The sequence below is a fragment of the Hyperolius riggenbachi genome, chromosome 3 (assembly GCF_040937935.1).
Source record: "Hyperolius riggenbachi isolate aHypRig1 chromosome 3, aHypRig1.pri, whole genome shotgun sequence".
Classification (NCBI taxonomy): domain Eukaryota; kingdom Metazoa; phylum Chordata; class Amphibia; order Anura; family Hyperoliidae; genus Hyperolius; species Hyperolius riggenbachi.
In genome coordinates this window covers 364,366,326-364,381,003 of record NC_090648.1, presented here as the reverse complement: position 1 = coordinate 364,381,003, position 14,678 = coordinate 364,366,326, and the positions used below count along the sequence as shown (strand labels likewise).

Genomic DNA, 14,678 nt, shown 5'->3' with positions numbered 1-14,678 from the left:
TATCTTTACTGTAAACATCGAGTGTTTTCATATTTCCTAAAGGTAAACAATGGCCTGGGAACATTTTCCCTCATTTCTGGGTAATAAGAGAGGGAACGCCATATTTGGCTTGTCCCATCGGAGCAGGCGCAGATAGGGTCACCCATCACATGCTATTATCAGTCAATTGCATGCGATAGGTACTAGATCATCTAGATCATCCCTGCGGGGGACATTTAACTCTTTAGAGCAGCCTTTCTCAACCTTTCTACCCTGGAGGAACCCTGCAAATAACTTTTTGATCTCAAGGAACCCCTGCAAACAATCTTTTGATCTCGAGGAACCCCTGCATTTATTTTGCAGGAGGCGTGGTCTTTAAAAGTATGTGTGGCTGTTTATTTCACTACCCCCTATTACCCTATTACACTGCCCCTCATTATACTGTCTTCTGACCCCTCAAATTAGTGCTTATTGTTACAGTACCACCTATTATAGTGTGCTCTATATACTTCTGCCACGATGGGGGGAAATGCCAAGGAACCCCTGCAGGGAGGGAGATGGATGTGGACAAATATACACACAAAATTGTGCTACACAACAGGCAGGTGGAGAGCACAAACCAAACCCCACTTGGGTTAAAAAGTTGCTGTATGTAGATAGGACAAAATCCAGAGAAAAAATCCTCCACTGTGTGCAGTTAAAAAGAATGGACACTTGCGTTTCAGAGGAGCCAAAATAAAATAAAATAGTTAAAAAATAGGAGTAAGTTAAGAACTTATCGCCTCTCAAGGAAAACACTCAAGAGTAAGATAAATAATTGCCATTGATTTAATATTCCAGAAGCAACTCTAATAGAATGCAACACGTTTCTCGGGACTAGGTTCCCGCTTCATCAGGCAACTATGAAAAGCAAATTCTCAGAGCTTTAAGCAAGTCCGATACCTGAGGCATAGAGCTATAAGCCAAAATGATCACAAGTTAATTTTGTTCATCAAACAGTTGATAGCTTCTACAGATATTTGGGTGTAAGGGGCTTTTGTTGTGGTTACCTTTTTATGTGTATATTTTATGCTTCCACTACATCTTTGTTAATCTAGTTTATACATGTATTTTTCCATTTTTCCAGGAGATGACTTGGATTTCCAGTATATGAACACAGCTGCATATCACAATGGCACTAGCTTTGTGGAGTCTCTCTTTGAGGAGTTTGGTATGTCTCTTTTGTCCTTTACTGGTGCAGACGAGTATTAGGATACCTGTTGTATTGTCATTCCTAGGAGTGTGTGTGACCTCAATTGAAGTAGTATGTGTAATGAAGTCAACCATTATTTTTCTCTTTCCCTTCCAAAGCTGCTTATAATCTCTTGTTTGTGACTTGGCAAAAATTTGTGATATTCTGATCTCATATGCGTTATTTTTGTTATTTGATACATTAATTGGTGATTTTTCACGTAATTTTCACAAAACTTACGCGTTTTTGCGTTTGCGTTAATACGCGCTCAACGTGCGTTTTATATGCGTTTGGCGCGGATTGCGTACAGACGCATTAAGCAAGTTTAGATGCGGTTTTTGAGGGAATGCATATTAGATGCGTATTATGATGCGTATTTGATGCGTATATTAATGCGTAATTATCCGCGTATTGTACACGTGGGATGGGTATTGGGAATAGGTTCTTACGCATATGTTTTTTTTTTTTTTTTTTCTTTTTTGTAAAATTAGTGAGCAAATGCTGTAAGAATCAGTTATTAAGCATTGGTGAATATCCAGTGGAGTTTTATATCTAAGGTGTATAAATATAGAAATAAAAAGACCAACAGATGTTTGTGAATAAATATGTGTTTATATATTAAGATCATTATGTGATATAAAAGTTCATGTGTACAGGTCCTTCTTTCTTTTATTCATATATCTGTTAAACAAAGTATGTTTTATGTATACTGTGTCTTGTTTTTATACATATAATATGTCTGTGACATATGTTTAATTTTTGAAAAAATTCCAATAAAAAAATTATTGAAACACAAAGCTGCTTATAAACATTAGATTTCCTCTTCTAGCTCTATGAAAACACGCCTACCATGTATACACCCAGCCAACTATTTTCATTAGGGACAATCTGCCATGGCATGGTAGGATCAGCTTTCTTTAGGGGGTCCCAAAGTGAACCATTATGATGAGACTGTGACTCCAAATGAAAATATTTTATTTAATGGAAAACAAGATGTGCTATAGGTTTAAAGCAGCCAAATGTCTTGCCCCAAGCTCTCCAGACAGCATTTTAAAGAGTAACTGTCAGGCATAAAATCAAAAATCAATTATTTTTATCTGGTAAACAAGTAATAAGGATGCTAACCAGGCAACCCAAAAGTTAAAAAATCACTCTTATTGTTCTTCTCCATAAAACATCATTCCCTAGTTTCCCTGGCTCTTCTTTGGTACATCTGCCGCACAAAGCAAGTTGCAGGGCATGCTGTTTTTTTTTTTTTTACCTTCCCCTCAGACTTAATTAATGCAGTTTGATTGGCTGATGCCTGTTTCCCTTCTGTTTTCCCCATCCCACACCTCTGTTCCTCTCTGATTGGCCAATATTTCTCTATGCACTTTCTATTGCAGAGCTAGGTGGGAGTGTCTGAAGAATTGGAGAGGGCGGGCAATGATACGCAGACAGAGTAATGGAGGAAATGTCCGGATTGGCGCCAAGATTGACCTAGACAAAATAAAAAATTCTTAGAAGGATTTTCTCTTTAACTATAGAAAAATCACTAAAATCAAAATGTTGACAGTGCAATACATATGTTATGTAAGCAGAGCAAGTATTTATCTACTTATATACCGTATATACTCGCATATAAGCCGACCCCCCCCCCCCACTTTTACTTAAAAAACCAGTAAAAAATGATCGACCCCCATATAAGCCTAGTGTGTCCCAGTATCGCTAGTATAGTGCCCAGTATAGCTAGTATAGTGCCCCAGTATAGCTAGTATAGTGCCCCAGTATAGCTAGTATAGTGCCCCAGTATAGCTAGTATAGTGCCCATTATAGCTAGTATAGTGCCCCAGTATCGCTAGTATAGTGCCCCAGTATCGCTAGGTAGTGCCCAGTATAGCTAGTATAGTGCCCCTCGCCTCCCCTCTCCCCCGTGGCCGCCGCTGCTTTTACCTTAGCAGACGCCGCTTCTTCTATTCCCCCCTCTCCGGCTCTATAGGACAGCAGCACTCTTCACGGCGGCTGCTGTGATCAGACGGGAAGCAGCGGAGAGCACGGCTTCCTGTAGTGGCGGTTGCTATGAGAACCGCTCTCTCTCTACTGCAGCCACCGTGAAGAGCGCTGCAGTGAATTACGGAGCCGGACAGGAGGGGAATAGAAGAAGCGGCGCCGGGCAAGGTAATTGCAGCAGTAGCGGCGGCCGCGGGGAGGGGGCGGGGGGGGTTAGTGTGGGGGGCTCGGACCACCATCACCAGCACCAGACTCGCATACAAGCCGACCCCCCCCCCAACTTTTGACCCACTTTTTGGGGGTCAAAAATTCGGCTTGTATGCGAGTGTATATACGGTAGATGTTTTTTGTTTTTCTGAGATAATATGGCTGACAGCTCCACTTTACAAAAGTCTAATCTGGCCCATACATGGATGTTGTAGTAAATGGATAGCTTAATGCTGGGAATACACCATAAGTTTTTTCAGCAGATAGATGGTTCGATAGATAATTTTTGACATGTCTGGTGTTGTTTTCGATAGTTTTTCTGATCGATTTCTCATAGGAGTGAATGGAAAGTGATAAGAAAAGATAAGAAAATTGATCGGAAAAACGATCAAAAATAAGATCGGACAGTAAATTGACTGAAAAATCTCATAGTGTATTCCCAGCATTAGGGTCCAAGGCAATTCGTAATTAGCAATTAGGTTAGTTAGTAAAGAAAGTCAACAGTCTGCCACTGAGTCTCTGCTCGCATTGTGGGCAATTCACGTTGTCTCTTCATTTTTCTCCTAGGAGATAATTTTTAATCTTCTATTTAAAATAACTTTTGCAGTCTGCAAATGAAAAAGTACCAAAAAGTAATTTAGAAAATACTATCCATAAATATTTTGACAGTAATTTTTCACTTGCTGGTGGCTTAAAGGGACCCTGAGCAGACCCTTTAAACACAAATCTGAACTCACCTGGGGCTTCCTCCAGCTCCCTGTAGACCGCGAGTTCCCTCGGTGCCCTTTTGGTCCCCTCCGTGGTCCCGCTGGTGGCCCCGGTAGCCCAGCAACTTCAGCTGAAGTCATGTGCAAATGTGCAGGTGCGGTCCATCTGCGCAGCCGACACAATCACGCGCCCGTCGCCAAAAGCGTCCAGCACATGCGTGGTTCTTGAAAGACTGAACCCTTACAGCAACGGGCGAATCATCGTGTTGGGTGCATGGACTTTAAACTGCGCCTGTGCAGTTGCGTATGACTTCCCTTGAGGTTGCCAGGCTAACGGGGCCGCCAGTGGGACCACGGAGGGGACCTAGAGGACGCCGAGGCACCTCACGGTCTACAGGGACCTGGAGGAAGCCCCAGGTAAGTTCAGATTTGCATTTAAAGGGTCTGCTCAGGGTCCTTTAAAAGGCCTTTTATTTATAATGTGAAAATATCATCTAGGAGAAAACTCCAGAGAAAAAGTGAATTGGATTGGGCATTATGATGCAATATAATGTTCTCTAAACCATTGTCTGCTTGCCGCTGTGTCTGAACTCCTCTTCTGAATACACGAACCACGTGGTTTCCAAAGTGCATTGTATGCAGATCGCAGGTGTGACATCACGCGTGCCCCGCGTGAAATGCACTGGTAACCACTTGCCCATGAATCCGGACAGGTAAAGTATTAATGCAAGGGAACTGGGGGGAGGAGGGGTGGGTACATGTACATTTATTCATTTTCTCCTATGTCACTATCACAATCGATATTAATTATATCTGTTTTGGACTAGTCTATCTTCTCATGGGGGATTCTCAGGGTTTTCTTTATTTTATATACGCTTAATATATGGCAGTTACTTAGTCCAGCTGCCAAAATGTTGTGCAGGCGAGTAGGAAGGCTGGCTGGCAATCTGGCATCTTTGTATAGATCCTTTTCAGTGATTTGATTTTGTAAAGAATAAAGAAAACTCTTGAGAATCTCCCATGAGGAGATGGACTAGTCTAAAACCTGTCAGATGTCTACTGCCCATTAATGGTACAATTCCCGAACTATCAACCATATGACCAATTTGAATCTGGTACCTTCATTGGTGGGCCCGAATGATCATTTCCGATCCATCGCAAGAATTGTATCGTATCGGATGGTTGATTGATTGTGAAATTAATTTAATGGGCACTTAAGCCAGCTAGTTTCGTTTTTGCCGACAGGCCCGTCAGGACTGGCCACGCGTATCTTTTTCCGCATTCCCGACTGTAATTAGCACTATTGCGGGCTGCAACGCGTACAAAAATACGCGTTGCCGCATTACGAATGCATAGATATGCGGCAACGCATATTTTTGTACGCGTTGCGGCCCGCAATAGCGCTAATTACAGTCGGGAATGCGGAAAAAGATATGCGTGGCCAGTCCTGACGGGCCTGTCGGCAAAAACGAAACTAGCTGGCAGCGGGGGACCAGAGGATTAGTGAGTGGCTGCGAGGGCACAGGACTGCTGCAGGGGGCTGGTAGAAGCCCCAGGTGAGTAAAACTCATTTTTTTTTTCTGACTTAAGGTTAACTTTAAGTACTTTACATTTTAAAACCTTTTAAGTAAGTGGTTCCTAAAGCACACATAAACGCAGAACTTCCTCCCTGCTCTAAAAGATAAGTACGGTAACAGCATAAAACGCTTTTAAGGAGAGGCAGTGTGTCTAGTTCCTGGTATCCTGTGAGCGCAGAAAGGGTTAAGATCCTGTGTTTACATGTTAGCTCAGAATTCGCAGACCGCTCAAATTACACTAGCTCATTACTTGCTGAGAAGAGAGAATTAGACAGGCTGTTCTCAATAAATACACACGGTGGATACATAGTTGGTTTCTCTGCGTTTTGCTTGTCTCCTGTGATGATCTGCTTTAAGAGCTGGAATTCAAAACCTTAAAAATATATATTTGTGACAGCGCATCTTTAAAGCGGATCCGAGATGAAAAACTAGATAAGATATATAGACAAGTTACTTATTATAGTTAAAGTTTAGATAGTTTACACAGCAAATCTAGCTGCAAACAGCTTCAACAGTATATGATTATTTATTTCTGTGATACAATGAGAGCAGCCATGTTCTGTTTGTCACATTACACACAAGCAAGCTGATAGCATCTCTAACCCTCAGCCTGTGAAAACTTAACTCCCCTCCTCCCCTCTGCCTCTGAAGTCTCTGGCTAGTAATCTCCTCCTGCCCAGACTGAGCTCCCATAAACCCTCGCTACATGGGACTCAGAGTGCCTAGGCGCTGGAGGAGCAGTGGGCGAGGCTTGTTTAGTTTATAGGGAATTAGAGTATTAGAACAACAACAAAAAAATGTTATTTGGCTTGAGGAATGCGCTATAAACTATATGAAAGGAACACAATTATGCAATGAGTAAAAGTTTATCTCGGATCCACTTTAAAATCAATCTCCAGGCAAAGCTTTGAAACTAACCTGTGCAAAGGAAGTGTTGCCTCCCCTTACTGTCCCAATTTGTGGAATGGGTGAGACGCTGTGCCATCTAGCAGGTGGCAACTTGGGAGAGGCTGCAGCAGTGCCCTGGGAAGAAACATCAGCATCAATGGGTATCAAAGACAAATCAGGAGGACTGGACACTATTGGAAGTCCTCCTATGGAGGGAAGAGTTTTTCCTTCCTACAGATCATTTTTAATCATTTACTTGGAGTTCCACTTTAAGATCCTTTTCCCAAAGTTAGTAGAACATGCATCTACACAGAATATTTTAATTCTGTTTGCCTTTTTTTTTTAAAACATTTGGATATGTAATGTGGGGCGAGGTTTATGGTCACAGTAACATGCAGATTGGATCAGTTTCAGCACAGATTACAGCATGGGAGATACAAAAAGCAATGATGAGAAGCAGATGGAAATTTCCAAATCTGCTGTGGTGGGAGGCAGGATGGTTATTCCTGGGAATAGCACCATGTGGTTCATAGGAAAGGATTAAAAAGGGGCTTAGATGCATAGATAAAATTCATATATATTTTTCTACTTTGATTTCATTAATCTAGTTAATGTTGATTTTGTTACTAAAAGTTGGATAAATTGATCAATACCACTGCTTTGTTCCAATCAAGAGTATTGATCAATTCATATAAAAATGCTACAGTGAGTGGATCAGGCCCACATTAGAGGGAGGATTTTGTTAACAGCTTCTTACACAAGGACTGTGGTGGCAATGCCTCTCATCGCAATACCACTCCTCCTTAGTCTTGTCTGACTTGTATGTAAAGTCCTGAGGAAGCCCTTTTGACTATTGCTGAAGGATTCTAAATTCGTTAGATATTTTGGAGGATCCATCAGGCACGTTTTGACTCATTACCTCATTGACTCATTACATCAGGCACGTTTTGACTAGATTACCTTCTGAGTCTCCATGAGTGAAATTTCCTTGTCAGAGATCATTAGTGCTGCCTAAGGTCACTCTCTATTCTGAGCATTGCCAGTATTTGGTTGTCGTAAGCATCTTTTTGTTGTGCATCATCTTTTAAACCAACCAGTTGCTGGGAACGTCTTTCTGTGAAGCACATTTTAATGTATTCTTAAGCCAGTAAACAGCAGAATCTGTCCATGCTCCAGAAACTTTACAATTGGCCCACCCTAACACAATTGCTTTTCAGTTATAAATTGTGACCACAGTGCCGTTATTGTGTGTGAGTCATACTTGTTAAACCTTTATAGAGACCTTGTGATTTTTCTTTCACTAAATGTATAACGTAATAAAAGGTCATGATTGTGAAGCTTGTTTACTGCTATGTGAGGTTCTTGCGACTGGCATTAGCCCACTGCTAAATGCCATCCATCTTTCCTAGACTCATGAGCAATGCTATGTTCACTCGTTGGTGTTGGGAAAGTCATTAATGGAAGCCATTAATTAGCTTAACATTTCCGAAACTTTCTTTGTAGACTGTGACCTGCAGGAATTACGAGACATGCAGGAGGAGTACAAAGACACAGAAAGCCAATCTACTTCACCTCCACCAGCACCCTGTGCCCCTCCACCACCCCTGCCTACCACTCCACCTCCAGAGGATTACTATGAAGAAGCTGTGCCGCTTGGGCCTGGAAAATCCACAGAGTACATAACCTCTCGCAGTAAGCAGTGTGTGATTTCTCACTGAAGCTGACCATAAGCATGAGATAATTGTTGCCCGATTATAGTCCTCAATCCTATTAGGTTGTGCAAGCCCAGCTAAACTTAAAACTGAAGTTGTTGAATACTGATGCAAATGTTAAGTTAAAAAAAATTTACATTAAAAAAAAATGTTTGCCCACAGCTGCCCTCTTACCAGGGGCATAACTAGAAATCATTAGGTTCCTCTGCAAAACCTTTGTCTCTTTCCCCTCTCCTCCTCCCCCCCTCCCCCCCAAAACAAAACAAAACAAAAAAACAAAAAAAAACCTGCACCCGTGTTTCCAAGACCACCAGTAGCAATTCATAGAAAGGAGAAAAAAACACTACCTCACGGACTACCTCAAGTTAGACTAGCCATGCACTGCAGAGCTGTTCCCTTCCCAAGGCCATGAGGTCCATGACTGGCTCCTTCTCCGATGCCACTTGACTCCACCCAAAGCAAAAAGGACCCCATAGGCTAGACAGGGGCGCTAGCCAAGGATTACAGCATTCTGGGGAAGTGTGTGTGTGTGTGTGGGGGGGGGGGGGATGCATGGATGGGCCCCTGTGAGCTCCCATACCTCCTTGTGGTCACAGAGACTGCAGAGGCTATAGTACTACCCATACAGATGCTAGACCCCTGCACTGGCTGGTGTTCTATACTATTTCAGTGCTAAACTCTTGCTACTGTACTTTGCCACCACATTCTGTCATGTTTTCTGTTTTAATGCTGGGAAACGTAGTGTTCAGTTGTTCCTCCTAGTTTTGAAATCCCATAGTTCCATTTGATTGACTCACCTACCAGCTACATCCACAGAGGGCAGGAACCTAGCTGTACTGCACAGACAAGCACATAATATATGAAAAGGTGTTTTGATCACGTTGCTTCTGTGTAGTGCTGGTTCTAGCTACAGTGGGGCCCTGGGGCAAAAGTAATCCCCCCCCCCCACCAACCAAATTACTCCCAGGGCCTCTGAGCTGGCTGCAAGGCCCTATCCCATTACTTTCCCCATCACACAATATCATTAGGTGTCCATCATATGTTCCCTAATAAGCATTTTTGGGGTTCCCATCATTTATCTCCTCTTTTTCCTTTACAGAGTAAATTCACAGTTATCCCGCTCTCATGGGTCACCATAGCTGGAGGGGAGTAGGGGCACCATGGGGGGGCCTACAGGCTCTGGAGCCCTGGAGAAATTGTGCCCTTTGCCTCTATGGAAGTGCCGGCCCTGCTTCTGTGCAAATTTGTATTTACTTATCTACCCGATGGCATGAAGAATTTTACATGTTCAGTTAGTTTTAGTTGGGCACTAAATAATGTACAGCATGGCTTTAATGTACCATAGTCAGCATTGCATGCAAAAAATCAAATACTTTTACCCATTGTAAAGCCGGCTGAACACCACTGAACAGCTAGGATCGGCTGCTGGTTATGTGTCGGATTTGTCATGAACACAGGTGACTAAGCATAATTACTCCATGCAACTTCAATGAGCATCTGATAATTTCATTTAAATGATGACTGAATTCACTGTGATTAATGCACCAGAATTTAAGATGTCAGCAGTACTTTTTATATAAACACTGAATGTATGCTGATTTAGTTTCATGGCTCCTTTATCCATCAGCCTAAGACCACATAGTATCATGAAATAAATGTACATCGCTACTTTGTTCTATGGAGAGGGGAGGGGGGAGGATGAGAGAGAGGTTTTCCCATTCTGGGACCTACAATAGAAGAACAGAGGTTGGTCATTAGTAATCTAGCTTGGCTGATCCTGAACAGTGTCATCGTTGCTCTCCATCTATTGTTCTTTGCTGATATTCTCTTTTAAACATGTGCATTTATGTGAATCATTAATAATTTTTCCCTTTTGCTTATTTATGGTGTATTTTGCAATTTGCGCAGATAGTTCCAGTCCTCCAAATTCCATAGAAGATGGATATTATGAGGAAGCGGATAATAATTACCCCCTGACTCAGATCAACGGAGAACAGAAACATTCTTGTAAGTCATGTAGCAAGAATAGGAATATAGAAAGCAGGGATTAACCTCCCCGGCGTTCTATTGAGATCGCCAGGGAGGCTGCGGGAGGGTTTTTTTTTAATTAAAAAAAAACTATTTCATGCAGCCAACTGAAAGTTGGCTGCATGAAAGCCCACTAGAGGGCGCTCCGGAGGCGTTCTTCCGATCGCCTCCGGCGCCCAGAATAAACAAGGAAGGCCGCAATGAGCGGCCTTCCTTGTTTTGCTTAGATCGTCGCCATAGCGACGAGCGGAGTGACGTCATGGACGTCAGCCGACGTCCTGACGTCAGCCGCCTCCGATCCAGCCCTTAGCGCTGGCCGGAACTTTTTGTTCCGGCTGCGCAGGGCTCAGGCGGCTGGGGGGACCCTCTTTCGCCGCTGCTCGCGGCGAATCGCCGCAGAGCGGCGGCGATCAGGCAGCACACGCGGCTGGCAAAGTGCCGGCTGCGTGTGCTGCACTTTATTTGAAGCAAATCGGCCCAGCAGGGCCTGAGCGGCAGCCTCCGGCGGTGATGGACGAGCTGAGCTCGTCCATACCGCTCAGGAGGTTAAACAAACAAACAAGTGTGTATTTTTTGTAACATTGGTTCTGATGCACGAACCAGTGCTAATATTGCTGTGCACAAGCAGCACAAAGAAATATTACCTGTACTAACAGCAGCAGAGAAACGTACATTGCGCAATTGGCGCAACCTGCGGTACTCAGGTAACGAGAGCATTGCTAAGATAAGGCATGTTAAGCAAGTAGGGTAGCGCTCGTTACCATAGCAATGCAGGCGTTGCCTATGAACCACGGGTTGCACTAATTGCGCAACGCATGTTACTCTGCTAACGCTAATACCAGTAATATGCATGCACTATGTACGCACGGCAATATTACCAGTGATTCGTGAATCAGGCCCAATCTTCCATCCGGTCTTTAAATCTAAACTGTTTGACCGCCAGACGGAACAAAACATACAACAGCCACACACAGTTGTCAACAAGTAATGGTTTATATTGGGAAATAAGAAAACCAAAAACGGTTATCACCAGATGTTGCCTAATTGGAGAATACAATGATAATATAAAATTTACACATCAATATCTCAAGAAAACATGACTTCTTATGATGTTTCTTGTAAAGCTCAATGATTCATTTGGAGCAAGAGATGGATGATCATGTATGATGTATGAGGTTTTCCAGTTTACTTTATTTAACTGGTGAACTTGGCCAATCACTAAAGATTTTAGGAACTGTCTTCTAATACTAAAGCGGTCCATAAACCTAACATAATCAATCCTAGCTGTTTTTGCACTGATTGCACAGTAATTTTTTGCCCTTGTGTTAAGTAGTGTCCAGCCAATATCCTGTCTTCATTCAGCAAAACGTGTCCATCAGGCCAGGTGTAAAGGTTTAGGACCCCATAGTTAATCATATTTATAATAATAATAATAATTCCTTTTTTTGTATAGCGCCTTTCTCCTGTCGGACTCAAAGCGCTTGCGAGGCAGCCACTAGAGCACACTCAGGCAGTAGCAGTGTTAGGGAGACTTGCCCAATGAACTCCTTACTGAATAGGTGCTGGCTTACCGAGTCGGAAGAGCCAGGATTTGAACCCAGGACTCCTCCATCAGAGGCAGAGCCCTTAACCATTACACTATTCAGCCTTGATCAATTTCCATTGATCAAGTCAGCATGAGCTGCTTTCTCGTGTCTATAGCCAAGTTAAGTATGCCAGCTTGTTATGTTTGATTGAGACGCACAAGTTAAAACAAGCTGGGAACATTTTTGGTAATCTACTGATTGTGAGACATTTATGTGCCTTTTTTTTTTATAAAGCAACGGCAGAGAAGAGATCACCACTCTTGTATGTGTATGATTTGCAATTGTGAATTACGTATTCTTTGTAGACCACAATATTAGATATATATTACTTATTACAGATAATGAGTCTGATGGTTTAAGCAGCTCTTACGAGTCCTACGATGAGGAGGATGAAGAAGGAAAGGCGCAGCGGCAGATGCATCAGTGGCCATCACAAGAGGCCTCACTGCACCTAGTTCGGGACAGCAGAATCTGCGCATTCCTTCTGCGCAAGAAACGCTTTGGGCAATGGGCCAAACAGCTGACACTAATCAAAGACAGCAAACTACTGGTAAGAGAAATCATAAAGTCTTATACATCACCTACAACTACTGAAAACTAAAGTGGTTAAAGGTTCAGTACCAAAGACAAGACCCTGATCTGATGACACTGTGTGGGGAAGGAAGGAAGACGATATTTTCTATTACGTCTCACAGAATCCAAATAGTTTGACTGCCAGAGAGGATTTCCTGTATCCACTCTACTGTGGTGGCTGTGAATGGAGTAGGGAGTGTGTGAACGATGTGTTTGGAAGGGAGAGCTGGAAAAACATTGAAGGTAATGAGACTAGAAAGCTCATGGCGTAAGCTTAGAGACGAGTGACCTGTCACTGGCAGTCTGGCACATGCATGTGGAAAGCTTGATTTGCATTGGCGCAGTAGCGGCAGCTGTCAGTGTGTTTGTAGTGCAGAGATCATGCAGCAAAGTTCTGCCAATGACCGCACTTTGGACTTATGAAACATAAATCTGATCTTGACAGAGGTACATATGGAATAATATTGTTACAGCTAGGCAGCTAGGCTTTCTCACTGGCGTATCCAGACCGGGGTTCTGGGTGTATGGAACAACCCCCTGAGACTCCTGTCCCTTTAAAAAAAATTCCCTGAAATCGCTGAAGCGGGCGAGCTGGTAAAGGCTTGCTTCCTGAAGGGATTGTGGGAAAAACTCAGCTCTTTCACTATTGTAAAGACTGCATGTAGACAGCTACAAAAGGTATTTCACAGGTTGAAAAGTTTTGACAGTCCCTAAACTCCAGGAGGGCTACCTGCAGCTTGTGTGAGAGGCTTTTTTGGATTTGGCTGGCAGGGACAGGAGACACATGCAAGTAGCCTGTGTGATGGGGGACTGCAATACAGATACTCTCTCTGCATTCACTATTGTTTTCCTCCTTCCCCTAGTGCTGGCTGGAAGGGGGGCAATCTCCCCCCAGGCAGCCTTTCATTCAGAGATTTGTGTCTGCTGTATTCAGGTGAAACACTAGGCTAGCTGATAAAAGTGCAATTAGAGGGCAGGCAAGCTGGTAAATATACACAGCATGATGCAGAACTTGCCTGGAGGGTCCGTGGGCAAAAATCTGTCTGGTCTCTCCTCATTGTTATAATGACTGCATGTGTGGATAAGGTGTTAAACAAGGTGAAAAGTTTTTGACAGTCCCGAGACTCCAGGAGGGCTGCTTTCTGCAATACAGATAAGCTCTCTGCTCCATCTCAGGCTATTCTCAGTCTCTCTTTACTCCTCCTCTTACTGGGCTAATGCACTCCAAAATCACAATAGCAATTGCTAGCAATTAGTGAGTGCAATTTTGTGAAGCGATTTTCAGAGCGATTTCTGAATGAATTGCTCAAAAAAAATTCTACATGCAGTATACCTGCAATTTTGAAAAAGTCACAACGCTGCTGTGAGAACACCCTCATAGGGTAACATTAGCCAAGCGCTTTTCAAATCACTGTCGATTTGAAAAACGCTCAGAAGCACTCTTGGTGTGCACCAGCCTCCTTCATTCACCTTTGTTTCCCTCTTCCCCTAGTGCTGGGTGTTTGTGTCTTCTTGTCATACAGGAAAGCTAAATAAAAGTGCAATCCTTGTGAGGCAAATTATTATTATTTAGTATTTATATAGCGCCGCCATCTTCCGCAGATGCATATATCCCTGCATCATATGGGTATCGCTTGCGCTATGTGACACTATGTGGCATATTCCACTGAATTGTCCAAACTAAGTCTATCTCCTGTTCCTCTCTTGGGGAGTTGTTCCAGCGCTGTACCCCGTTCACATTTGCTGCTACCAGAAGCCCTCAGAAACACTTGTGTCCTTGAGTACTTCCAAAGACAGGCAGCCCCGTAATACGCCAGCGCACTTTTGTGCATGGGCAGTATGGAGCCACCTGTATTCGGAAGCACTCGGGGACATAAGTGCTTCCGGACCTTTCAGGAATCCCCCCTTTAAAAATCCTGCGTTTGCCCCTGCTTTCTCTTTGTAGTGATCGGGAGTGTAGAGAAAATCACTTGGGATTCGTTACACGGAGGTTTCGCAAGAGCTAAAAGATGTATGTGATTGACTGAAGGGTAGTTTATAACCTACTAAACTGGGTGGGTCTTTTATGTACTTGTATGTATTGCTAAGCTGTGTTTAACAGATCAGGTCATTTGGGTGCCAGGATCGGCAGATGTCTAGTAGTTGCCTGTGTTAACTATTGGTAATTGGGCACCCAAGCAGCGAGTGCTGTGGGTAGTGGC

General features: G+C 43.2%; 1 protein-coding gene across 1 annotated transcript in view; it reads left to right on the top strand.

The window, feature by feature from the left end:
* Nucleotides 1–14,678, top strand: part of AFAP1L1 (actin filament associated protein 1 like 1) — a 150,738-nt gene that overhangs the window by 75,724 nt on the left and 60,336 nt on the right. The window contains exons 3-6 of the mRNA XM_068277134.1: nucleotides 1,106–1,189; nucleotides 8,082–8,270; nucleotides 10,199–10,297; nucleotides 12,243–12,454. Coding sequence (XP_068133235.1) covers nucleotides 1,106–1,189; nucleotides 8,082–8,270; nucleotides 10,199–10,297; nucleotides 12,243–12,454 — 584 coding nt within the window. The remainder of the gene's footprint in view (nucleotides 1–1,105; nucleotides 1,190–8,081; nucleotides 8,271–10,198; nucleotides 10,298–12,242; nucleotides 12,455–14,678) is intronic.